This window comes from Hippopotamus amphibius, chromosome 7 (genome assembly GCF_030028045.1).
Source record: "Hippopotamus amphibius kiboko isolate mHipAmp2 chromosome 7, mHipAmp2.hap2, whole genome shotgun sequence".
NCBI lineage: Eukaryota > Metazoa > Chordata > Mammalia > Artiodactyla > Hippopotamidae > Hippopotamus > Hippopotamus amphibius.
The window spans coordinates 3,420,217-3,446,893 of NC_080192.1; the positions used below are offsets into that span (position 1 = coordinate 3,420,217).

The following is a 26,677-nucleotide window of genomic DNA, read 5'->3' on the forward strand; positions in this document are numbered from 1 at the left end:
TCACTGGGGCGGTTCGGAGATGCTCATTTATACACAGTGCTGGGCACGCAGGCGGCGCTCGTGACCTCGCCCCACCCCGGCCCTCGGTTCTTCTGTGTCTGAGTGCGTCGTGCGACCATCAGAAGGGCACCTCCTTTGACCTGTGGCCCCAGTTGCCAGGAATTGGGTGACCGCCTTGCCTGAGAAACAGAAGGCTCTGCTGTGATTTGTTTTAAGGTGACCCGTTGGTTCTGACCCTTGTTAAAAATCTCTTTTTAATGCTCCCCGAATAAAAAGAGTCCGTTCGCACAGCCCAATATTTTCTGGGAAAACTGAACACATGAAGGACTTGGAGCTGCTGGTTGCTCTACGTTCGAGCCCTGGGGAAGGACCTGAGGCTGCCGTGAAGATGCAGTGACACAGAGGCTGCTAATTGCTCCTTTTTTCTTTAGAGGTGTAAAAAGAAACTATATATTTTTAATAGAGGAAAATAGGACAGCAAAAATGCAGGTAGAAGAGCCGTTTGCATATATTTTATCCTTCTTCCCGTCTTTCTCAGCAATAGCACAACAGCGGCAGACGTCGTGGAATGCTCCCCTCGTGCACGTCCGTATGCATTTAAGCCCAGGTGCTGTTTTTACCTCCACTTTATAGCTGAATCTGGCGTAAGGGGCGGGTTGAGGGAGGAGTCCGGTGACTTTCCTAAGTGGGGTCAGGATGTGGCCTCTTGGCCTTTGGGAGGTGATGCTTATCGGGACTGCTGTCTGCTGCCAGCCTTGGGCCCTCAGCCGCATTGGTGTAACAGCAGCCCAGTGTCAGGGACTCTGCAGAGGGGCTCAGGTCCACTCTTCCAAATGTCCCTGGACATGGGAACTGTGAACCGAGCTGCTCTCTAGGAGACACTGCCCACTTGGCGGTGCATCCCCAGCCCCAGGTCACTGGCAGGTGGGCGGGAGTCAGGAGCACCCGCCCCCTCAGCCAGAGGTGTCCGCCCTGCCGCTGGCACAGAAGTGGCCCACCTGGTGGCCCAGTCAGGCGTCCATGCAGCAGTTTGCTCCCCACCCCCTAAGGGGATGCTGTGTCCATCCTAGGATATAGGTGTCCTGTGTCTGAGAGGAAAAAGGTCGAGAAGACCTGGGCTTAAGTCTTACTGTTAAACCCAAGAAGTAAATCTGTTTACAGCATAATCTAGGGGACCTCTGGGCTTTTCCTGGCAATTTGGCAATTTTGTTGACGGAAGAAGGTGGAATGGCTTCTTTTTTTAAAAAATGTTATGGAAGTATAGTTGATTGACAACGTTGTGTTAATTTTTGCTGTACAGCAAAGCGACTCAGTTACACATAGATGTCCTTTTTCCTTTCCACTATGATTTATCCCAGGGCATTGACTGCAGTTCCCTGTGTGTAGACAGCAGGACCTTGTTGTCCATCCATTCTATATGTGATAGTTTGCATCTGCCAATCCCAAACTCCCAGTCCATCCCTCTCCTTCCCCCCTCCGCCTTGGCAACCAGCAGTCTATTCTCTATGTCTCTGTGTCTATTTCCGTTTCATAGATAGGTTCATTTGTGTCGTATTTTAAGATTCCACACATAAGTGATATCATATGGTATCTGTCTTTGTCTGACTTACTTCACGTAGTATGATCATCTCTGGGTCCATCCATGTTGCTCCAAATGACATTATTTCATTCTTTTTTATGGCTGCGTAGTATTCCGTTGTATATATGTACCACCTATTCTGTATCCACTCATCTGTCAGTGGACATTTAGGTGGCTTCCATGTCTTGGCTACTGTGAATGGTGCTGCTATGAACATTGGGGTGCCTGTGTCTTTTTGAATTATAGTTTTGTCTGGGTATATGCCCAGGAGTGGGATTGCTGGGTCATATGGGAGCTCTATTTTTAGTTTTCTGAGGACTCTCCATACTGTTCTCCATAGTAGCTGCACCAGCTTACATTCCCACCCACAGTGCAGGAGGGTCCCCTTTTCTCTGCACCCTCTCCAGCATTTGTTACTTGCAGATTTTTTAATATGGCCATTCTGACCAGTGTGAGGTGGTACCTCATTGTGGTTTTGACGTGCATTTCTCTAATAATTAGTGATGTTGAGTATCTTCTCATGTGCCTCTTGGCCATCTGTGTATCTTCTGTGGAGAAATGTCTATTTAGGTCGTCTGCCCATTTTTCAGTTGGGTTCCTTGGTTTTTTGTTGTTGAGCTGTCTGAGCTGTCTGGATATTTTGGAAATTAAGCCTTTGTCGGTTGCATCATTTGCAAATATTTTTTCCCACGGAATGGCTTCTCGATGCTGCTGAACAGGCCCCAACCCCTCATGGAAAGTACAGGTGAGGGGGTGAACCTGCTCCAGGCCCTGGGTGGCTCGTGGCGGCTCCACACCGAGCGTCAGCACGGTTCTCCTTGGACGAGGCATCCTGTGTGCGTGGAGACAGCACGTCCTTGTGCCGAGCTCCGAAGACATCGGGCAGTTCCACTGCCCGGAGGAGCCAGTCTCGTCAGTGAAGCCCTCGCCACGTGGCAGGTCGGGCTGTAGGTGAATCCGATGTGGGTGGCACCCGTTCCTTGTGCCGTGACGTGGCCCAGCCCTGTCCTGGGGCCCGGGATTCCATGTGAGTGGGCAGGCGAGGTCCTCGCTGCAGACACTTCATTCGGGGGTGGTGGGGGCATGTTGGGATGTAAGTGCCCCCAGAACAATCGGAGGGGCGAGGGCCTGGCACGTGGTTGGGGTGTCAGGAAACCTCTGCCACGTCCCCTGTCTTTCCTGCATTCCGTCTCTGCTCCTGGCCTAGGTGGCCTTGGGGGCGAATCCCTTCCCATAAGAGACGTGGACTTGCATCTACACCGTGGAGCCCGAAGAAAGCTCCTGTGTGGAGGCCTGATCAGCCAGCAGGGCTCTGGGAGGGGCCACAGCCTGCCTGCGGGGCAGGAGGGAATTCACACCTGCGTGTTACAGGCGGGGAAGCTGAGGATCAGAGAGTCTCCCCTAGAGCATCCTGTGACCTGCCTGCAGGTGGGGGCGCCCCTCCCAGGCTCAGCCTGGGCCCCCCAGGACGCAGCACTTTGATCGGCTGTTTGAGCTCCAGCAAGGTCCTGGTGGGAGGCTCCTGGGGAATTCGGTTTGGATCCTGGAAGTGTGTGTGTCTGGCTGTTTTCTCCTCCTATCCACCCGTGAGCTCCGGAGGGGGTCTCGTCGCCTCTGTGCCAGGACCAGCAGGGTTGTGCCCACATTTCTTGGTGCGGCCGTCACCTGGTGGGCTGCATTCAGCAAGCCCACCCGTCGGGTCTGAACCTCACAGGACACATTCAAGGCTGCGTTTGGACTCTGACATTCCTCGGGCCCGGCCAGCTGTGAATTCTTTGATACGAATGTCGGTTAATCATTCTTTAAGCAGAGCCTGAATCCATTTGGTTCCCAAGACTTGCCCCTCCTGGTGTCTGGTTTCGAGGCCCCCCCACACCTCCTTCCCTCACATCCAGCATTTGAAACTGAACCCCCATCCGCCTCCCCCATGAGGAATTGTCTGCAGCAGGTTGAAAGGCTGTGGAAATGTGAGCGCTTCGCAAGGACCAAGCACTTGGTGCTCACAGACGGTCCCCACGGGCTGCTCTGGAGCCTCGGAGAGGAAGCACCGGGGGAGGGGCTGCACAGGGAGAAGAAATAAGCTGGAGGGAAACAGGAAGGGCCAGACCCCAAGTGGTGACTTCGGGCGGATTCGCTGAGAGCCGGGAGCCCAGACCTGCACACACCTGCAGGCGCACACGGAGTCCTTCAGGACTTTTCGCAGGTGGCGGCCGGGGTGGGCCTGGGGGGGTCTGTCCTCGCTGGCCCCGGCTCCGCTGCCCCGGGGCGCGTTCTGCTCAGGGCAGCCTGTGCACACACAGTGGTGTAGACGGCACCACCTGCGGGCCCTGTGGCTGGCTTGTGCCTCCAGTTCTTGGATCTTGTGCTGGCTTTGCTCAGCCTGTGGGTGTCCAGGCCTGGCTGCTGCGGGGCGGGGTGGGGGGGAGTGGGGGCAGGGGTGCCCGGCCGGGATGGCTGTCCGACATGACACGGCCGGGCCCCAGGGGGGGAGGTGCAGGCTCGGTCCTTTGCCCGTGCTGTGCCCGGCACCCCCTCACTCGAGAATGGAGACGATCCTCTTATACTGCCACGTGGCCCCTTTCGTTCCAGGCTGTCTTTTTTTGTGCAAACTTTAAAAATTCATCTTAGGAACAGGAAGCAGCAGTTCATTTCGTCTTGCCCGTTCTGCGCCGTCCCTCCGCACCCGTGCCCTGGGGCCACGCGTGCCTTTTCGTCACCGGCCCAGGTCTCCTCTGCGCACTGGGTGAGCTGAGCACATCACTTTCCTTCTTGCAAACACGTGGATAGACGTGCGGACCCTAGCCGGCGACATCTCCCAATTCTCCTAATTTCTTTCCTGCTGGGCCTTCGTCCCTCCTGCCAACCGTCCAGCTGTGCTGTGTCTTCCATCGGCGAAAATAGATGAGCTGGGACTTACCTGGTGGCGCAGTGGTTAAGAATCCGCCTGCCAATGCAGGGGACACGGGTTCCATCCCTGGCCCGGGAAGATCCCACATGCCGCGCAGCCACTAAGCCCGCACACCACAACTAGTAAACCTGTGCCCCAGAGCCCGTGAGCCACAACTACTGAAGCCCATGTGCCTAGAACCCATGCTCCTCAACAGGAGAAGCCATGGCAATGAGAAGACCATGCACTGCAATGAAGAGCAGCCCCCTGCTCGCCGCAACTAGAGAAAGCCCACACGCAGCAACGAAGACCCAATGCAGCCAATCAATCAATCAATAAGGTTAACAAACAGACAAACAGCGGATGAGCGGAGCCCACGTCAAACACACGTGCTGGCGTCTTCGTCTGCACCCCCGCTGCATCAGTCATCACAGGCACACCCCCGACCCTGACGGAGAGCGTGCCTGCTCTTTTTGCCTGTTGTTTCTCGTGACTCTTGACAGGAAGGCCATGGGATGTAGTTTATCTCCATTTACAGATAAAGATGGGGAAGGAGCGTCTCAAACGACCCAGGTGGAGATTGGCCGGGACTTCGTGGATGGTGGATGCCCAGCCAATGTGTTTTTCTTATTGAGGTGAAATTCGCGTGAAATGAACCCTGTGAACGGAACAATTCCGTGGCCTTTAGTGCAGCCACCCCCTCTCTGTTGATAGATCCGAGACACGTTCGTCACCCTCAGTGGAATCTCTGTACCCATTAGCCGTCCCTCGCGATTGCCCCAGCACCCCAGCCCCCAGAAATCTGCCTTCCGTCTGGATGTGCCTGTTCTGGACACGTCATAAAAGTTGGGTCACACAGCCCGTGACCTTTGTGACAGGCTTCTTTCATTTGGCGGAATGTTTGGAGGTTCCTCCACATTGTCCCATATGCCAGTATTTCATTCCTTTTTATGGCTGAATAGTATTCCATTGAATGGACATGCCACATTCTGTTTACCCGTTCATTTGTTGATGGACTTTTGGGTTGTTTTACCTTTGAGCCACGATGACCAGTGCTACTGTGAACCTTTGTGAATAGGTGTTTGTTTGAGTCCCTGTGTTCAGTTCTCTGGGGCCGGTTCCTGGGAGTGGGATTGCTGGGTCACGTGGTAGGTCTGTGTATCTCTCTGAAGACCTCATCCATGTATCCCGAGTCACCACAGCTGTGTTTCCTGGTGCCCACAGCCTTTCCCCGTGCTCCCTTCTTGTTCTCTTTGTGATCCTGACCACACGTGGACAGTGGGCACGTGTGTTAAGCTGACCGGCCAGGTGTAAGCTGACTGGCCAGGTGTGCCGCAGGTTCCAGGGGCAGCAGGGGGCTCTGCGAAGCCGGACGCCAGCCCTCGGGGGTCGTGGCTTCTCTCCGATACCTCCCTGTGCGTCTCTCCTACTGGTACTTCCGGTTCTCACTCTGAGGGTGCTTGGTTCTGTGGTCCAAAGGGCCGTCTCTTTTGATCCAATGGCTGGTGGATCTGGGGGCAGGAATCAAGGAGCAGGTGTCGGGTGATGTTTGTTTCCCTGAAAGTCATGCTTGCTGCTGTGATGACGTTACACCAGGCTCTGAAATCTGTCTTACCAGTGGGCTGGCTCAAGTCAGTAAGTGCTGCTCTAAATACAAATGCTGATGTGTTTTTCAGTTTGAGTCCAGTTTTCCTCAACTGTTCCCGCTTGAATCCGTGGCTCTGAGCGGTTGATTACGAGCAGCCGTTTACAACCACTGCAGTTGTGTAAACAGCAGCTTCATTTCATTAAAGCCTCCCAAGTATAAATGCTGTTTATGTCCTTCCTCTGGAAGGCTCACACCCATCCCCAAAAATGTAAATTGCACGTTGTAACTATAATACGGGGCTTGCACAGCTCGGGGACGGTTCTTTTCCCGGGATCGCACCTAATACTTAAGCACCCCATGATAGGCACTTGGACGTGTTCTCCAAAGCGAGCTGCTATTATAGAACGAGAAAACAGATTATTTTCCATGCTCATCTAACCATGGCTTAACTGAAGGTGAAATCTTTAAGGGTATAGGTTAGCCGACCTTGTGACCTCATCAACTGACGTAAAAGAAAATGAAAAGGATTATCCACAAGCTAGGATGTCAGGAGGCAGGGTAAAAGCCTCCCTTGGATTTGCCTGAGAAGGGTTCGAGGGAGACTGCTGTATCTTGTGTTGATGTCACCCTTGAAGTCCCAGTAACACAAAGAGGATGGGTATTCTAACATTAAATCCTTATCTTGTAGACAGAGGAAATGCAGTATAGTGATGGCCTTGTCCAGCTCAGTGGTTGGCCAAAGGGAAGCAGAAGGCTCAGCTGAGGTTGCCGTGTACAGTGGTGCAGGCTGTGCACTGCACGACTCCAGGGAGTACCGCCAGGGTGAGTGAGGCCTGTTGGAGTCACACAACTTGGCTGCCTGGCTGAGCTCCTGTTACCAAAAGCGCCATGTGCCACCTTTTAGCCCAGAGTCCTCAATCAAATGGATACTTCTTGGTTCCTATTAAAAAACTGAAGGTTTGGAACCAACTGTGCAGTTGTCATTTCCCTATTAAAAGACATTGAGGATCATTTAGTTAAATTCTCTATGTTTTCACAACTCCCTGTTTCCAATATTACTATAAAGAAGCAAATCGCATCACATTACAAACTTGAATAGACCCCAGACCTGTCACGTGGAGGCACGGGGCCCTTGTTCGTGTGGGTGACGGGATGGTCCTGCTAAGACTGGGAGAGAGTATTCTCTCTACAGGGAGGAAAGAACCACTGCGTGTCGTGTGCAGACGGTGAGGCTTGGTGGCCCTTCACACGTGCCATCTGGGTTAACCCACACGCCCACCTCACAGGATACAGGTCTTGTTATCCAGGTCGTACAGGTGGGGAAGGAAGCTCAGGAGCCTGGCCCATCCCGAGCCCGCCCCCCGCATTTCTAGAACATTGAGCCTGTCCCACATTACGTGGCCGGCGTGAGCAGGCTCCGCGTCTCCTGTCTCCTGCTGGAAGGAGTCTGAGGGCTGTCTGGGTGGCTGTGCCAGGTGCCCTCAAGGGGCGGCCAGGAGACTGGTGAGGGATGCTTGGGACGGGTGGGCTGCCCGGGGAGAGAGGGTTGGTCCCTGGATGCGAACCAGAGCCTCCTCAAGAGGGGTACCTGCTTCTTCCAGAAGTGGGCAGGCTGCACCCCGCCTCACTTTTCCCAGGATTCTCGTAACCAGCCCGGGGCAGGGAGACTGGGCGCATGAGAACCGCGGGGACGTCCGGGGGCGGGGGGCAAGGTGGGGCTTGGGCTGCGGGCACAAAGGGTGGTCGATCTCGGGCCAGCGGAAGGGACTGGAGGGTCCTCCCGGGGTGAGGAAAGGCGTAAGCCGTGAACTCCAGGGGTCGCCAGCTTCCTGGCCCGGGTGGGGAGCGCCACGCTGAGTGGAGGAGGCGGGGGGCCACCTGTGGGCCGGGCAGCCTGCGCCCCAGGAGGTGCGTGGGCACTGTCCGGGCGATGCTTGGACTCACAGGCAGAGTCGGGTATTCAGAAAGGAGGAGTCCCGGGGCCGCTGTAACAGAATACGCAAGCTGGGGGGCTTAATGTAGAAATGTACTGTTTCCCGGTGGTGGAGGCCAGAAGGCTGAAATCAAGGTGTCTACAGGGCCACGCTCCCTGGGGGCTCTAGGGAAGGACCATTCTTGTCTCTTGCAGATTCTGGGGGTGCTGGCCTCCTTGGCTGGGGCCACATCACTCCAGCCTCTGCCTCAATGGTCACACGACACCTCTCTGGGTGTCTCTGTCTTTCTTATAAGGACACCAGTCACATTGGGTTAGGGTCCACCCTGCTGCAGTATGGCCTCATCCTAACAATTACATCTGCAGGACCCCCATTTCCAAACAAGGTCACATTCTGAGGTTCTGGGAAGGACATATATTTGGGGGGCTCACTGTTAACCCAGTACAGCTGGTTTGGGGACTAATTAAACACGAGGCCGGGGGGCTCCTCTCCCTCCCCGGGTGGGGGCTGGGGAGTCAGTGGGGGGTGCAGGTGGGAGGACACGCTGACGCCTCCGTGCTTTCTCCTCCCACAGCCCAACATTGGCCGCCTGGGCCTGCCCCACGGCCCCTCCGGAGAGAAGGTGGCCGTGGTGACCGTGGACGACTGTGACACGGCCGTGGCCGTGCGCTTTGGCAGCTTCGTGGGGAACTACAGCTGTGCCGCGCAGGGCACTCAGAGTGGCTCCAAAAAGTGAGTGTCCCAGGAGGGGGGCCCTGGTGTCCACCTCCATGGCCACCGCTCCAAAAGGGGTCGCCCAGGGCAGGACCCCGATACCGGGCATTCCGGGCCCAGGGCCCTGGCAGCCCCAGTCCAGGCTGGAGTCACATTCCCTCCCCTTCCCGCCAACACGTTAGAACCTTCTAGAATAAGTCCCCTTCGAATCATCTGCCAGAGTGGGGGCCAGGCCACCCCCAGGGTTGTGACGGCCGGCCTGCGGACCGCAGAAGCCATCCCCAGCCCTGTCTCCCCGAGATCCCAGTAAGTGCTGGCCTGTGATTCAGCATTCAGTCAGTGATCCCCTCCGTGAGGTCGGCGTGGCCGTGTCAGCGTGTGGGTCCGGAGGTCCCCAGGGCCCGCCCTAACTCAGGGCAGAGACGCGTCCTAACGCTGACGTGTGTAATGCCAGCTTCAAACCTCAGAGCAAAGGCTCATGCACTTGTCCTAACTGTGTTTCGGTGGGATGTTTAAGAAGCTTTTTGAAGACCACACTTAGAAGAACCTGGTCTACCCTGAGCACCTGGTGTGAAGTATACCTACGTCACTGGCGTCCTCACAGCTGTGATGCAGGTGGGATGCGCCGCAGCTCTGCCCAAGGCCACGCCAGTGCTCCTGCAGAACCAGAGTTCTAGTGTGCTGTGACCTCTCCTCAAGGTCATTAGAGGCCAGAGGGAGGCGGCGTCCTGTGTTGGTATGGACCGGCCCAGCCAGCAGTCAGGGCTCGAGGTGGTCACCCGAAACCTCCAGTTTGTCAGGACCTGGTGCAGAGGGCAGAGGGGCACAGAGAGGCTGCGAGCCGGTGGTGGCACCGGAAGCAGGATCTGCCACGTGTGTTCGGACTCATTGGCTGCCTGTTGGGTTATCGATGTTCAGGATGGCGACGGTGCCCATGGCAGAGGCCGCCGTGACGCTACGGCAGCGTCGGGGCCCCTCTTGCCGCTCGGCCGTCCCAGAGGTTGGCATTGCCTCCACAGGTCCCTGGATCTGACGGGCCCCCTGCTCCTGGGGGGCGTCCCCAACCTGCCCGAAGACTTCCCGGTGCGGAACCGGCAGTTTGTGGGCTGCATGCGGAACCTGTCCGTCGACGGCAGGAACGTGGACATGGCCGGCTTCATCGCCAACAACGGCACCAGGGCAGGTACGGCAGGACGGCTGGGGCCTCGTGGGGCCGCGGAGGGCCCTCCACATCCTGGGGGACCAAGCCCGTGTGTGCCCGGCTGTTCGCGGGCCTGGGATCCTGCAGCCTGGGGGGCGGTGACGCTGTGGGCGGGCCGGCCGCCAACCCGGGCTCACAATCCCAGGGTCTTGAGCAGGTCACCGGATGACCGGCCAGCTGGTGGGATGGCCCGGAGGCCCAGGGTCTCCGGACACGGGCAGTGCACGCTGTACCATCTCAGGGCTTAGGTTCTGACGCTCTCTGCGGTCCCCAGGCCTGCCCACCTTCCCCCCGGCTGTGTCCACGGGGTGTGTTTCCCCGCCGTGGGGTCGGTGCCAGGAAGTAGGGACAGTCCCCCCACCTCAGGCTCTGCTCCCGCTTCCCACTCGAGACCATGCTGTGCCCTGTTTCCAGGCTGCGCGGCTCAGAGGAACTTTTGCGACGGGGCCTGGTGTCAGAACGGGGGCACCTGTGTCAGCGGCTGGAACACGTACCTGTGTGAGTGCCCGCTCCACTTCGGCGGGAAGAACTGCGAGCAAGGTGAGGGCCTGGTGCAGTGGGTGCCAGGTGCCCGGGGCCCCCCGCCTCCGGTGGCACGTGTGTCCCCAGGCCTGCGTCCTGGTGGGGAGCGGAGCAGCCACGGGGCCTGGGCTGGGGGAGAGGCGGAGGGGGCTGGTGGGGGCACCGTGGCGGGTGATGTTGGAGCTGAGGCTGGGGGCCCACGACGGGTCTGCAGGACACAGGCCCTCGTCTGAGCAGGGCCAGCGTGAGGCTGGGAGTCCATGAGGGTCAGAGAAGCGAGATGGGGCCTGGCTGGGCCTCCTGGTGGCTGTGCGCCTCATCACAGGCACCCTGGGGCCTGAAGGGGCAGGTCCCCAGGCCCAGCGCCCCCACGCCCCTTCTCTCCATCCCAGGGGGTCCTCCAGTTGGCTGCTTCCCCGCTGGACCGCACTGTAGGAGTCAAAGCCTGGACCTCTCCCCCGACCCCACCCCTGCAGGTGTAGACACTGGCAGGTTTTAAACACGTCATTCATTTAGAAGCAATACAGTGTTAAATAACAGTCATCATTTAAAAATCAGTGATGCGCTTTAGGGTAAACCAGAAGGGGGAGATTAGGCCAGATGAGCTTGGGCGAGCTCCCTGGATCGGCCTTGGAGATGCCCGGAGCTTGGTAGTGAGTCGATGGCCAGGAGAGGTCCTGCCTGGAGCCTCCTGCTGGCCCCCAACCCACGGCCCCTCCGTAGGAGTCAGACATGCCTCACCTTGGCCTGTGTGCCCGACACGATGGGCTGGGGGTCCGTGTGTGACTGTGTCAGGGGGTGGGGACCACGGCTTTCCTGAGATTCTCTAAGGAGTCGATGAAGCAGAAATAGGTGGGGCCTGTGACAGAATGTTCTGGAGGAGAGCGAAGTTCCTTCTGTCAGTGCAGGTGAGAGGGGCGGAGCCAGCGGGCAGCTTACCTGTGCCGGGCGGTCTGCCTGCCCAGGGCTGTAGGGGTGGAGCTGAGACACATTGCATGGAATTGTGTTACATCCACAGTCCTTGTCTGGGACACAGTCACCCGTCAGGGCCCGCTTCTTTGTTTTCGTTTTTTAAATATTTGCTCTTTTATTTGGGTGTGTTGGGTCTTAGTTGAGAACACACAGGATCCTTGTGGGCATGTGCAGAGTCTTTAGCTGCGGCATGCAGGATCTTTAGTTGCAGCGTGTGGGCTTTAGTTCCCTGACCAGGGATGGAACCTGGGTCCCCTGCACTGGGAACGCGGAGTCTTACCCACTGGACCACCAGGGACGTCCCAGGGCCTGCTTCTTTGTGACACAAAGCACTAGGCATCTTTCAAGGCCCCGGAGGTCTGTTTTCCGGGCAGCAGGTGGGCTGGGCTCGTGCGGGCCCTGTGGACAGGTTAGGCCCAGCCTCAGCTGATGACCATGTGCAGGAAGCCCAGGTCACAGGGAGAGGCAGAGGCCCGGGTGGACACAGCGCCGGCGGGGCCGTCCACACCCGCGGAGTTCCTGTTATGGAGGCCGCGCGTCTGGCTGCGGCTGTGCCAGGGAAAACAGCTGCCAGGGCTTGGGTTCGTGAGAGCAGGAAACAGACGGCGGTGCTCACGGGGTGCGTCGCCCGAGAGGCGGCCCCCACCTGGCGTGCCCTGTGCTGTTCAACACCCGTGGTGGTGACCGCGCAGTCTCAGCTGGAGGAATTGGGGTGAGAGTCTGGGCTGGGCCAGATGTCCATCCATCCCTGAGGCCTGTGACGTGCAGGAGGCTGGAGGCAGAGGGATGAAGGTGGTCTGACCCCGCATCATCCCGCCTACGGGTCTCGTCTGCCCCCACAGTTCTCCCAAGTGTGGCAGACTGGATGAGGCTCTGGTCCCCCGTTGCCACCTCCCCGGGCCCTACCAGACCACCTGGGAGCCCTCGGCTGGCCTGCAGCCTTCCCACCTCTGTGCCCATCACCAGGAGCAGAGGCACTGAGGCCCGCGTGCCTCGGGGTTGGAGGCCACCCCAGACACCAGGCTGCAGGGTTGAGGTGCGTGTGCGGGAGCACACGTGTGCAGGGGTCACGGCAGGCTCACACGGTCTCACCAGGAGACCACCCTCTGCACGGCCTCTCATCGCGCCCCTGGGCTCCCCGCTTGTCCGGGGTGAGGTGGGACAGGTCGGCTAGGCTCCCAGGCCCCCCCACTGAGCCCGGGGGTCCTAGGCTGCCCCCTGCTGCCTGAGAGCCCCTTCCCCTATGCTGGCTGTGGTTGAAACCTCCAGGCCTCAGCCCAACTCTCAGGAAGGGCGGCCTGTGTCCCAGGGGTGGGGGTGGGCTTCTACAGAGCCCAGGGCTACTGGACCCAGCGGGCTAGTGCCTTACAAAGGCAAGTCTGAGACACGCCTTTGCATTAAAATGAGAAAGGCCTGGGGTTTCTGCCCTCCCCTCCCTGGGAGCCTGTCCCATCCCCTGCAGCTGAGAAATGTTCGCAGAGCCCCTGTGATCTGGGGAGGTCCTGTGTCCTTGTCCACAGCCATGCCCCACCCCCAGCGCTTCAGCGGGGAGAGCATCGTGTCCTGGAGCGACCTGGACATCACCATCTCCGTGCCCTGGTACCTGGGGCTCATGTTCCGGACCAGGAAGGAGGACGGCGTGCTGATGGAGGCCACGGCAGGGGTGTCCTCCAGGCTCCATCTCCAGGTGAGCGAGGGCCACATCCCACCCCAGGCACCTGCAAGGCAGGTGTGCACCTGAGTGACGCAGCCAGGTGGGAGGCCAGCGCCCCCCCGAAGCCTGGCCTTCCTGATGCACGCCGGGGGGAGCTGGTCACGTCTGTCTCCCCGTGCTGGCTGCTGTCCTCCCGCGTGGAGGAGGAGGACGCGACCCCCTGAACCCCGGCGACAGATCCATCAGGGAGTCTGACTCACCCTGCCTGGGCAGGGGCTGGGGGCTCAGAGCCCAGGCGGGAACCCCCTTCTCTTCTCCCACATGCCCCCTCCCCCCATCTTCCCCCCCCCACACCTGCCCCCTCCCCTCTCACCTGCCCCCTCACCTCCCACCTGTCCCCTCATCTCTCACCTGCCCCCTCACCTATCACCTGTCCCCTCCCCTCTCACCTGCCCCCTCCCCTCTCACCTGTCCCCTTACCTCCCACCTGCCCCCTCACCTCTCACCTGCTCCCTCACCTCTCACCGGCCCCCTTCACCTGTCCCCTCCCCATCTATCCCCTCCGCTCACACCTGTCCCCTCACCTTTTACCTGTCTCCTCATCTCTCACCTGTCCCCTTACCTCCCACCTGCCCCCTCCCCTCTCCCCTGCCCCCTCACCTTTTACCTGTTCCCTCCCCTCCCACCTGCCCCCTCCCCTCTCACCTGCCCCCTCCCCTCTCACCTGCCCCCTCACCTCTCACCTGTCTCCTCCCCTCCCACCTGCCCCCACCCCCCACGTCACTGCTCAGGAGTGTCTCCAGCAGCAGTTTGTGCCTCCGGGCTAATTACAGGCGTCATTGTTTTTCCCTTATTAACCAGTAATTTTATCAGTTTACTGGCGGTCTCAGAAGCCAGCTCTGGGCCAGAACTTGGCAGCACAGCTCTGCCCGGGGATGGTGTTTTCCTCTGTGGTGGTTTTGCTGTTGGAACAAATTAAATTGGCTGATTCAGGTGATGAATGGGCGCTTGCAGGCTGTCATTGGCAGTGGGGTCTCTGTCGGAAAAAAGTACGCTTTCCGTGTAACAACAACCCAAAGCCACAAGCTCTGCTATTGTTCGCGTCATGACGTTCCGAGTAGCTAATCCAAAAATGAAGGGTTTTTGCCAGGAACTGTGGCCAGCCCCTCCCTGTGGAAGGCTGGGGGGGCAAGAGTGGTGACCTCGAGGGGATCCTCCAGACCCCGGCGGCCACCCAGAAGGCTGCCCCAGGGCAGTTCCCAAGGGCTGCTCAGCCGGGCATGCCGGGCGTGTTCCGGGTTGTGTCCACGCGACGTGTTTGAATGCAGGCCCCCCTGAGCGCGGGGCGCAGCAGTCTGAGAGTTCCCGGCCTGCACGGTGCGCCGGGCGAGGTACATAGCCATCCTGCAGCCCAAACAACTCGGGTAGTTGCTCGTAGGCGCCCTAAACCCACCTTCATTGTCAGGTGGGATAAGCGGACTGCTGTTAAGTGCCCCTGCTGAGTCCGGTGACGCGTCTGAGGTGGGAAGTAGTTACTGCCACCGTCCGGGATCCTGCTGCAGGCGTGGCTTTTGTTTGTAGACATCCGTCATCTCATCACTGGCCTGCTGGCTTTGGGGTTTTGTTAGCAGGAACAGCCAGAGAGAATGGCAAGGGAAATTAGTGAGTCGACTCAGACTTCTGTGGAACGAAACGAAACAACATGTAAAAAGGTGCAAAATCATCCTCTTCACCTGGCTCTCCATTGAGACGAAAAATTGAAGTACGTTACTAGTTGCGTTATCTTTATATAATCAGCTAAATACATTTTCTATTTGCCGTCAGAATTTCTTCTTTGACCCATCGGGTATTGATAAGTATATTTCTCAGTTAGCAAACAGGTGGCATCTTCTAGTCAATGATTTTGTTATTATTTCCAGCATAATTGCAGGTTGGAGAATGTATGCTGTATGATTTCAGACCTTTAGGATGTGTTGTGACTTGCTTTAAGCCCAGCATTTAGTCATTTCTGTAAATGGTCCACCTGCACTTGAAAAGAATGTGTGCACTGCAGTTATGTTCTGTTGTGTTCTATATGTGACAAGTAGGTGACATTTGTTCATGTGGCTTTCAGATCTTCTATATTATTATTGATTTTTTTGGTCTCTGCTCAGTTACTGAGAGAGGTGAGTTAAAAATCTCCAACTTTGTGGCTTTTTCTCTTACCCCATTTGGATCTGTCAATTTTTGTTTTGTAGATTTGGAGGCTGTGTTATTAGGTGCATACAAATTTAGAACTGTTTTATCTTTCTGGAATATTGACTCTGTTATCATGATGAAAATCTTTTCTCTCATAATTGCTTTTGCCTTAAAGTCTGCTTTCTCTTATATTAATGTAGCTACACCAGCTGGTTTTTGTTTTTGTTTTTTTTTTTGGTTGATATTTATGTGATATAGCTTTTTCTGTCTTTCTCCTTTCAACATTTCTGTCTCCTTATATTTCAGGTGTGTCTCTTTTAAGCAGTGCAATAATAGTTTTTTTTTTTTCATCTGCTCTTTTATTGACGTTATCTTTAAACAGGAGTATCTTAGGTTAGTTACTATGCTGTTTTTTTTTAATTCTTACATGTTTTATGTATTGAAGTATAGTAGATTTACAACCTTACGTGTATTTAAACATGGTAGCTTGAGTCTTATCTCATGAAATGGAACATTTACATCCAGAAATAAGAGTCTACTGGTACCTAAATCTGTTTCCTTGAAAGCTCTGTGGTTCCCATTACTGTTTTTAAGTCTGTGTCTGTTGATTCTCTCGTCTGGATTCCCATGGGTCTGTTTCAAGCATGCTGTCTTGTCTGCTGATGTACTTGGTTATTTTTGTTTGAGTGCTGGACATCGTGTTGAAAAACTAGAGAGAATTTGAAACTAGGATGGTGCTGTCACATCCCCCATGTTTGCTTCTGGTTGGCAGCCGTCACCCTGGGCAGGCTCTGAATCCCAGTCTCTCTTCTCCCAGTCCCATGAGCCAAGAAAGCTTTGCTTTCAGCCTCAGCTGTGCCTTCCAGAACCTGCTGGCAACCATATGGCAAAGCACTAAGCTCATTTCCGCAGATTCCCGTTTTCTCCCTGGTCGTGCCTCTGTGACTTGCAGTGACTTGGATCACGCTGATGCCTCAGACAGCTGTGCTGTAACGTTTTGTCTCATTTTCCTAGGTGTGCTCAGGAGGAGGGTTGGTCCAAAGTACCCAGTCCTCCACGGGGGAAAGGGAAGCATGCTGTCAGCATTGCCGTGGCTGCATTTTCTTAAAACACGAGCATCTTAGGCCAGTTACAATGCTGATTTCTGTTTTTTCATACATACACTTGAACATGTGGCCTGAATCTTGTCTCATAAGATGAAACATTTGCATCCAAAAATAAGAGCCAGATAGTCACCTGGATCTGTGGTTGTTCCCCTTACTTAAGTCCGGTGGGCATCATCTTACTAGTTTCTGTCATCGTTTGACACTTCTTCCATAGAAGAAAGCATGTAATTCTGAAGCGTGTTACAGGCAACAGCAACTTAAACTTGGCCTAATGTTTCCGTCCGTCTTTGAGCCAGTGCCCCGTGGTAGATCTGTTTGCCTGGTTTTCTTACTTAAGTGGTTGCTGTGTGTTTTGTGTTGTGTCACCATCGCCTCGATGGCTAGTGTAGCTCTCCCCATCCCACAGATCCTGAACAGCTACGTCCAGTTTGAGGTCTCCCACAGCCCCTCGGATGTGGTGTCCATGCAGCTGTCCCGATCACGCGTGGCTGACGGGGAGTGGCACCACCTGTTGGTAGAACTGAAGAGTGCCAAGGAGGGCAAAGACATCAAGTACCTGGCAGTCATGACCTTGGACTACGGCATGGACCAGGTGAGTGGGCACCCGTGCCCTCTTTGGAACAGACCCCTTCACTGGGCCTGCGGGAAAACAGAGGGACCGCCTCCAGGTGCCAGGCCCCACCAGAGCCCTTGCGGATCTGCGGACATGCCTTCTGGGCTCCCCTGAACTCGGTCTCATGTTCCTCCTATGCTGAGGTCACTGGACTCTGCACCTCATCCCCTTCCTAGAGGGTCAGCTCCTGGCCTCAGGAACTGGGCTGGGTCCACCTGTGCCATCGGTGCCTTCAGCGGTGGTTTTCTTAGCAAAGCTGGCTTGAGCCACCACTGCCTGCTCAGTGCTGTGCCTCTGGGGTACAGAGATGGGCACGGGTGGGTGAGCAACGAGACCCAGGTGCCAGAGGGGACTGTGGGGCACCGGAGAGGTACACCTGTCCCAGACGGGCAGGTGGCATTCCAGACGGGGTGACTCGGGGAACGCTTGCCAAACCGCGCTGGGTTTCCAGGGTTTGCAGCCAGGTGACAGGAGGCACCTTTACGCGACCCCCACACACTTAAGGGGCTGCTTGTGATTCTTAAGAGCTTTTGGAGTCCAGGCGCATCTTACACCTGGTCCTGAGAATAAACAGCGGCCGTGGGGTACGTGCACGCCTTCCTGGGCCTGAGGATCTGGCTGAGACGTCCCTAGGTTCCCGCCATCGTGGACGTGTTTTCCGCTCGCCACCATGTTATGGTTTATCAGGCTTTTTCATGCGGTGGCTCGTTGGCGGTGCCCACGACAGACACGGGAGGTGGCCCGTGTGCCCCCCAGCTGCCCGTCTTGGCTGGGCTGGGACACAGACGTGTGTCCTCTGTCGCGGAGAAGCCGAGCCGGGCCCTCTGTCTGCGGGCGCAGACATCCTTGGGCTGTGGGAGGCTTCCCGGAGCGACTGTGTGCTGGCCTCCCAGCCAGGTGTTTGCAGGTGGAGGGTGCAACCCCTCTCTTTGCACAGGACACCGTGCAGATCGGGAACCAGCTGCCCGGGCTGAGGATGCGAAGCCTGGTCGTGGGGGGCGTGTCCGAAGACAAGGTCTCCGTGCGCCGCGGTTTCCGGGGCTGCATGCAGGTACAGCGCGCGCGCCCCCTCCCCCACCCTGGCCCCGGGGACAGCCCGGGGACGGCCAGCACCGTAGTTGGTGTCTTTGGTCATCCTGTGAGTTTTCATGGAACGAGTAACTTGTCCAATCGCCAGCCCGACTTGAACACATCCAGTTTCCCACGTGGAGCCCTCCTCCCGACCCGGCACGCCACGGGCCACCTGCAGCTCTGCCTTCACGCCCCGCCCAGAACCTTGCTGCCTGCCCAGCCCCATGCCGTCCGCCCCCGGGCTCACCTGGACGGGTCCCACGCCCATCACCTAGACCCGGTTTTCTAGCAGCAGCTGGAGTGAGCTGTTGATAAAGTAGCTCAGCTCCTGTCCCCCTGCGTCTGCCCTCCCTGCCCAGCCTCCCGCTGCAGGGAAATAAGTCCTTAGCTCCTTCGCCCGTGCCCCCGCCCAGGTGATCGCCCCGTGGTGCCTCGCACAGGTGGGCCTTTGCCCGAGACGCCCTCAGCACACCCACCGCCTCCCCCTGAGCCGCCCTGCCCACCTCCATCAGCAGCCGTGCGCTCCCATCACCCTCATTATTTCTTCTCCGTGACCCTCACCGTGGGAGTGACCGGGATATCGGATCAGTCCGTCTTCATTCCGGGTGGCCTGTCCCCCTGCCTGGAGTCCACACCTGGGGGAGCAGAGGTGCCCCTCCGCCCTGCCATCCCCCACCAGTGCCAGCCCTTTTGATAAATGAGGCCTCGCTTTTCAAACAAGGGACCCAAGAGAATTTGGGGTTCTCGTAACCCCTGGTTACCTTTTGGGGTTCCTCCAGCCCCAAGGCCCTGGGACCGACTCCGGCCGCCCTCTTTACAATGCAGGGCGTGAGAATGGGGGAGACGGCCACCAACGTCGCCACGCTGGACATGAACGACGCCCTCAAGGTCAGGGTGAAGGACGGCTGTGACGTGGAGGACCCCTGCTCCTCTAGCCCCTGCCCTCGGCACAGCCGCTGCCGCAACACCTGGGACGGTTACTCCTGCGTCTGCGACAGAGGTGGGCACCCACACCCCCCTTTCCTGGTGCCCGTCGGCAGAGGGGGCCGCCTTTGGTGTTTAAAACACACGGAGGAAAGCTGAGCTGGGCGTGGGCTCCCCCATCACCTCTCTGCAGGTCTGGGGTGTCCTGAGCTTTGTTTCGTAACTAAAGGAGTGTCCCTGTGTCCCTGTGTCCTGTCTCTCCTTCACGTGGGGGACAGGGGACACTCCCGGCCGGACCCTCAGGGTGCATATTGAGACGAGGGAGAGTTTGTGAAAGGCACGCACTTAGAAGATAATACGTTCAGTGGTCACCTCCGAGTTCGGTGGTGATGCAGCTGTGCTCGGCTGGTACCCGCCCCCTGTGAGCCCTCCCCCACGGCTCCTGCCCTCCTGGGGCGGCCTGGGAGGCCCTCGTCTCTGCACCTGCAGGTCAGACGCACCGCATGTTCGTGCTTCCTGTGACTCAGGGAAGCGTGGTCACTTTCCTCTGCGTGGAAAGAGTGGCGCGGAAAGTCGCGTCTCGGGGAAGCCGCAGAGTGCTCCAGACGGGCTAACACCCAGGGTCTCCCTCCGGAAAGCGGACTCGCAGAGCCAGAGGCGAATTCTGGGGTGGGGTGACGCTGGCCTGTCCCCGCAGGGTACTTTGGAAGGAAGTGTGTGGACGTGTGTCAGGTGAACCCCTGCCAGCACGTGGCAGCCTGCGTACACAGCCCTGAGTCCCCGCGGGGCTACGTGTGTGAGTGCGGGTCCGGCCACTACGGGCAGTACTGCGAGAACAGGTGAGCGGACGCCCTCGCTTCCAGGGTCCCCATGGTGGCTCCTCCTCCTGCCCTGTTCTCTCCTCTTTGTTATTTAATCCCCAGATACATATGGTTCAGGATAACAAGGACATATCCTTTTCAACTTGGCGTGAAATAAATGAGAATCTAGTTGGGCATCTCACCCTAATCCCAACTGAGCATGTGTCCACCCCAGAAATGCACAACACGACTCACTTATCGAGAGCCGTGCTGTGCACGCAGCAGGCAGGCGCTGAGGTGTGGGAGGAGCAGTGTCCTCACAGAAGACACTTTATGGTCGAGTCAGGGGCGGGCGGGCGGGCGGGGATCCTCTCTGCCGTGTGTGCCGTCCTGGCGTGTTTCGCCAGGAGCCTTGTGCTCTCCAGACCCCCGGAGCCCAGGTGTGTACTCGTCCCGGGTGGGAGCTGTCAGCTACACACACCAAGACTCCAGCCCCCTTGGGAGGTGATGCCGTCGCAGCTGGTGGTCCTTGGCCAATGCCGCCATCCTGGTGCAGGAGCCACGTGCTGCCAGCCTGCTCCGCCTGGCGGGGGTACCTCCCTCTGCTCTTTGTCCACTGGGGACCAGTGTGTGTGATGTAACCTCACCCATGAGCAGATGCAGCTACCGCCCTTGGCACCACACAGCCCGCTGGGGTTGGGAGTCAGGGATGGGAGTCAGGGAGGCTGAAGGGACGGGGTGTTCCAGCGGGGCCGAGCCAGAGAGCAGTGGTGGGATGAGGCCGGTCCAAGGAGCTCAGCCTGTCGGTCCAGGGCACAGCTGACCCCTGCTGTCCCAGCATGTCCTGTGCTGGGGAGACACACAGGCCTGGGTGGAGGACCTGCCTGTAAACCGGGAACAGAGCTCAGCTTAGTGGAGGCCATGGGGGCCCAGCAGAAAAGTGACAGGATCAGGTCTGGCGGTCAGCACCCCCTGCTCACGTGTGGCGTGTGCTTTCAGCAGGCAGAACCTCTGAGGCTGTGCAGCGTCCCCGAGGCCCGGCATTGCCTGCAGGGCAGGGCCAAGGGGGCAGTGAGAAGGGGTACGATGCCAGGGCTCTGGGGTCTCCACACTGTCGGTGCAGGTGTGTCGACACCAGACTGGAGCCCCGCCCCGTCCTGGCCACTTTTATGCCCCTGTCGTATACACAGTCAGTACTTAATTGTTGCTGGTTAGGTGAATGAGTGAGTAGGAGAGGTTGACGGCTGGGCGGGTGGGCGGATGGGATGCCCTTAGCCTGGATGGTAAACACAGGGCAGTGTTTCATTCCGAGGTGCCTGAAGGACACTTGGGGGGCATCCCCAGGCAGATAGGTCAGCAGGTGGTCTCGTCACCTTGGATGTCGCCCCTCTCAGGGTCTGCCTGGCAGCCCACGAGGGCAGGACTGGGTGGGTCTGATGGCTCTGAGCCCAGCAGGCTCCACGTCCCAGGAAAGACCGCTCCTAGCATCCACGGGGATGTGGTCAGCAGTGGACCCAGGGCCTTGAGAGTCCGGCCGGTCTTGTGTAGGCAGATGCCCGGAGCCGCTGGGCTCCGCCTGCGCTGGGTGGGGCCGGGTCGTGAGGACCCAGCCTGGCGGTTGGGTTCGTTGCCACTGAGCGCCCTCCCCCGCGGGCCAGGCGTTGTGGCGTGGGGTGCTGCACAGGGAGAAATGGTGCGCGTAGGAAGCTGGGTGGGAGCGCTCACCTGCATCTTCCGGGTGGAAGAAAAAAATGAGCAAACTAATTATTTTAAACTAACAGTATCACAGGTAGAACCCTTCCAGATGTGGGGCCCCAGAAGGCTAGGCATAGGTCATGAGATGCTAAGTCCTGCAGGGCCAGCACGGGGGAAACAGACCACTCGGGGGGCGGGAGGTGCCCAGAACGAGGCCAGCCAAGGCCCAGGCCTCCAGCATCCCTCTCATTTCCGAAAGGGCCGTTATGTACATCTTCCGTCTGCCGTCTGGTTTTCCCGACAGGATCGACCTTCCGTGCCCCAAAGGCTGGTGGGGGAACCCTGTGTGCGGGCCTTGCCACTGTGCGGTCAGCAGAGGCTTCGACCCCGACTGCAACAAGACCAACGGGCAGTGCCAGTGCAAGGTGAGGCCCGGCCGCGGGCGGGCAGTGGGGACCCGGGGAGATGGCCGGGCGTCTTCACACACACACCTGCACACACGTCTAGCTGGACACGAGCACACACACACTCGGGCACTCACGGGGCTGAGTGTGGGTACCCAGGCCTGGTTCTCACCTGTAAGCCGGCTCAGCCCCACACGCGGTCGTCACGGGAAACTGAGCCGTTTCTGTGAGTCTGGCTCATCTGAGCACCAGCGGTGGTCTCCTGCTTTGCCATTTGCCTGGACTTTTATCAAACCACTCAACGTGGAGCCGTGTTTTTTGTTTTTTTTTTTTCAATTTATTTATTGGCTGTGTTGTGTTTTCGTTGCTGTGCGCAGGCTTTCTCTAGCTGTGGCGAGCGGGGGCTACTCTTCCTTGTGGTGCACAGGTATCTCATTGCCATGGCTTCTCTTGTTGCAGAGCATAGGCTGTAGGTGCACAAGTTTCAGTAGTTATGGCACATGGACTCAATAGTTACGGCTTGCAGGCTCTACAGCACGGGCTCAGTAGTTGTGGCATACGGGCTTAGTTGCTCCGCGGTGTGTGGGATCTTCCCGGCCCAGGGATTGAACCCGTGTCCCCTGCATTGGCAGGCAGACTCTTAACCACTGCACCTCCAGGGAAGTCCCCAACATTTTTAAAAAATATTTTACTTATTGATTTATTTATTTGGCTGCTCCGGGTCTTAGTTGCAGCACACAGGATCTTTGTTGCCGTGTGCGGGATCTTTAGTTGCGGCATGTGAACTCTTAGTTGCGGCATGCAGGATCTAGCTCCCTGACCAGGGACCGAACCTGGGCCCCCTGCACCGGGAACACAGAGTTTTAGCCGCTGCCCCACCAGGGTCGTCCCCAGTGATGACCGACAGTTAAAATGTGAAAGGCTCTGGCCCCTCCCCCGCCTCGGGTGCCTTTCCTCCTCCAGCATGGCCGCAGTGTTCTCAGCCCAAATCAGATGGAACCCTGGCCCTCCGGGCCTCCCAGAAAAAGCCATGTACCTTCAGAATGTTGTGTCGACACCTGCCGTGAGCTGCCGGTAACTTGAAGCCCAAAGGACAGTTCTGTCTGTAACAGCCGCCGCTTGGAGGGACGCACTGTCCCATGGCCGGGCTTATCGACCCAGGAAAGGAGCCTGCCATCACGGTGCCCTCCGACGCTCCCCGGTGCCCTGTCTGACATCTGTCTTGTCCTGCGTGCTCCACTGTGGTGGCAGAGGGTCGTCATGGCATTGGGGGGTGGCAGGGCAGGTGGAAAGTGGGGAGGGTACTTGCCTAGAGGTTTCTTTTCATGGAAAATTATAGCAAATACAGAAAGCACTGTAAACAGTGACAGTGGTACTGGGTCCCCTCCCAGAGTGACTGGTCACGTGTCGTGCCTCCTCAGGCACTGAAAAACACGCAGTTGGAACCGCATGTGGGACAGTTCCGTGTCCCTGCCTGACACAGGAGCTTGTGTCACTGGCCACAAGTCTGCCCAAGTCACAGCCTGTCCCAGTTTTCAGCAGGGGACCCTTGGACCTTGGGTGGCCGAGTGTCCTCGTGAGGGCAGCGTGGCCCGTGAACGGCCAAGCTGGGCGTAGATCCAGGCCTTTCCAAAACTGAGGCCGTGCTTTTCACCATCAGCTTGCCCTGCCCGATGACAGGTATTCAGGCCGCTTCTAATTTCTCACAATTAAAAAAATATATATATACAACTCCATCAGCCATCCTGGTACACCTGTGGCTGGATCTCCATTTCAGTCTCTGATCCTTTTCAGGACAGATGGTGGTCACGGTAAGTGTTTGCTGAGATGGGAGAGAGGGCGTGTTCTCCTGGGGGACACACCTGCTGTATGCGGCGTGGGGGCCCCAGGCGCTGCCAGCCTGGAGGCCGCGGGCGGAGGGTGGCCGTGAGGCCGGGGAGCTGGCTGGAGCCCTGATGTGGCTCAGGAAACGTCCTCCAGGAGCAGGGCGTCTGCGGCGTCTGACATCCAGGCCCTGCTTCTGGCTCCTGCAGGAGAATTACTACCAGCCCCTGGGGCAGGACGCCTGCCTGCCCTGTGACTGCTTCCCACACGGCTCCCACAGCCGCGCCTGCGCCACGGACACCGGCCAGTGCAGCTGCAAGCCCGGTGTCATCGGCCGCCAGTGCAACCGCTGCGACAACCCCTTCGCCGAGGTCACCGTCCTGGGCTGCGAAGGTCTGTGTTGCCCTTGATCCTCTCAGGCTTACGGTGGGGACAGGCCCGTGTGTGTCTGCGTGCCTGTGTCTGCGTGTGTGTGTGTGTCTGCGTGTGCGTGTACCGCGCACTCCTGGGGTGTGGGGGGGTGCCTGACAGCCTCATGGTCCAACTGCGTCTGCTTGGCCTTCTACCAGCTGGCCCTCCAGGCGGTGTGGGTCAGAGCCTGGGTCCCCCTTCCCCTGGTTCTAACAGCGATGGGGGAGCGGGGGAGGTGCCAGGGCTCCGGTACTTGGTGGGGGTGGGGCCTCCTTCCGGGAGGAGCGTCTGGAGAGCGCTGCGCGTCCGAGGGCGCGGCTGCGCGGGGCTGAGCGCCTTCTCCCCTCTGCTCCCCAGTGATCTACAACGGATGTCCTAGGGCGTTTGAGGCCGGCATCTGGTGGCCGCAGACCAAGTTCGGGCAGCCAGCCGCGGTGCCGTGCCCCAAAGGGTCCGTGGGTAAGTACCACGGGGTGTGGCCTGTGGCATCCGTTCCAGCCGGGACATTAGAGGGAGGCGTGAGGCCCGTGGGGAGCTGGCCGAGGCATCGCGGCTCACCGGGTGTTCCCTGTTGAAATAGTTCCCTCAGCCCAGGTGCTGGCGCTTATGATAATCTTCCTCAATCGCAAGTGATAAAACCTGGAAAGAGCACAGTGAAAACCCAGAGAGCCTAGTGGCCGGGGTTGGGGGGATCTCTTGGTAAAATGGGGATGGTGGCTGCGCCAGGCCGCGAGGGGTGTGGGGCGGTCCGGTGAGACGACGCAGGGAGAGCACCGGCCCGAGTGGGACCCAGGTGGGCTTGCAGCGCACGTGACACGGTGGGCGTCCGATGGACCACACAGCCGATTTCTCTTTTCACGGACCTGCTCAGACGTCCGCCTGTCGTGGCCGGGCAGCTCAGGCCAAGGGTGAGGCCTAGCTGTGCACACGAGGCAGCTGTCGACGTGGCCCCAGGCCCGAGGGGAGAGCCGTGTTGGCTTCATGACTGTGGCATCTGCTGGCCCTGGGCCAGCGAGGGGTTCGTCACAATTCAGCTTTCAGGCTTGGCGGGTGTGTCTCTGTTCCCCAGGAAACGCGGTCCGGCACTGCAGCGGGGAGAAGGGCTGGCTGCCCCCGGAGCTCTTCAACTGCACCACCGTCTCCTTCATGGACCTCAAAGCCATGGTAGGCTGGGCCCTGGGGCATGCAGGAAGGGGTCGTGCTGGGCCCAGGCCAGGCGGGGCCCAGGGACAGCACATCTGTTGGGGTCGCTGCGCAGCCTCTCCTCCTCCCTTTCCAGGCCCCGCCTTGCGTCTGGTTCCCCACGTCTGAGCCCCAGCCCTGCCATCCACCCACGACTCACGGTGCCACGCTCTCTCCCTGCTTCCACGTGCCACCTCTTTCCAAGTTTTTTTTAGCCTGCCAGATCCTCCTTTTTGTGCCACGGCCGTCCGCCTAAGTTCATTTTGGGGTTTGGGGATTTTTAAAGTTCTTTTCTGACACGGGAATTCCCGCTGGAAAGTAGTGGGTTCCGAGTCACGGGAAGGGCCCGGGGCCAATGTGGCGCTTGCTCCCCGACCCAGAACGAGAAGCTGAGCCGGAACGAGACGCGAATGGACGGGGACCGGTCCCTGCGGCTGGCGCGGGCGCTGCGCAATGCCACGCGGCACACGGACGCGCTCTTTGGCAACGACGTGCGGACGGCCTACCAGCTGCTGGGCCGCGTCCTGCTGCACGAGAGCGGCCAGCAGGGCTTCGAGCTGGCGGCCACGCGGGATGCCGACTTCCACGAGGTAGGAGGGCGGCGGGCACAGAACCCCACACGTCCTGGGGCAAGCTGCGAGCTCCAGTGTCCAGCCGGGGCGGGAGGACAGCCGGGGGCTCTCGCTCAGTGGTGCAGGGTCATCGTGCCTGGTGTCCTCAGGGCAAGACTGCACTTTTCAGACGTGAGCCCAGGCCAGTTCAGTGACCAGCGAGAGCGCTTCCGAGTGTTAGGTGCGTCTTGGCAAAGGAACAGACCTGATGGTGGTGACCGTGGTGCCGCTGTCAGCTGACCGCGGTGCGCACCAGTGTCCCAGGGGTTCACGTGAATCGACCCCCTTGTTCCCACACACCTCCTGTGTGCAGCTGAGCTGTCGCCCCGTTTTACAGTTAAGGAAACTGAGGCACAGGGCGCCGAGGGCACACAGCCCATGAGAGGTGGGGCCCCAGAGTCTCCCGTCGCCCCCCGTGCGCTCTGGGGTCCTGCTCTTGGACGGTCGGGTGTCTCCTGCTGCAGAGACAGCCCTGTTACGTCTTTAAGTGATCAGCCCCTAAGATGTGTGTGTCGAGTAATCAGTGAGGAGGCTCCCCCATCCAGTTTTTAAACGGCTCCTGTGGGGGAGGGGTGCATGGCATTGCCTCGTGCTTCCTCTTCACCCCTCCCTAAGGCCTCCCCTGCACGCGGAGCCCCACGGGGCCCTCCCCTCAGGGCCCCTCACCTGCATTTCAGTCCAGGTCTGAGAGTTGGAGCCGAGGGAGTTTGTTCCCATTTTCGATTCTTTGCAGACGGACGTTTGCGTCCTAGTTTCCGCCTGGGTAGTGGCCCCCAAGTCCCCGTGAGAGTCCCCGTGTGCTCCCCA

General features: G+C 58.5%; 1 protein-coding gene across 3 annotated transcripts in view; it reads left to right on the plus strand.

Annotated features, from left to right (window-relative positions):
- Window positions 1-26,677, plus strand: part of CELSR1 (cadherin EGF LAG seven-pass G-type receptor 1) — a 138,940-nt gene that overhangs the window by 83,476 nt on the left and 28,787 nt on the right. For all 3 annotated transcript variants that reach the window (XM_057740840.1, XM_057740839.1, XM_057740841.1), the window contains 13 exons: window positions 8,563-8,720; window positions 9,722-9,885; window positions 10,318-10,443; window positions 12,918-13,084; window positions 16,742-16,927; window positions 17,886-17,999; window positions 18,845-19,019; window positions 19,641-19,782; window positions 21,743-21,863; window positions 23,876-24,059; window positions 24,435-24,536; window positions 25,147-25,241; window positions 25,640-25,849. In XM_057740840.1, coding sequence (XP_057596823.1) covers window positions 8,563-8,720; window positions 9,722-9,885; window positions 10,318-10,443; window positions 12,918-13,084; window positions 16,742-16,927; window positions 17,886-17,999; window positions 18,845-19,019; window positions 19,641-19,782; window positions 21,743-21,863; window positions 23,876-24,059; window positions 24,435-24,536; window positions 25,147-25,241; window positions 25,640-25,849 — 1,944 coding nt within the window. The remainder of the gene's footprint in view (window positions 1-8,562; window positions 8,721-9,721; window positions 9,886-10,317; window positions 10,444-12,917; window positions 13,085-16,741; window positions 16,928-17,885; window positions 18,000-18,844; window positions 19,020-19,640; window positions 19,783-21,742; window positions 21,864-23,875; window positions 24,060-24,434; window positions 24,537-25,146; window positions 25,242-25,639; window positions 25,850-26,677) is intronic.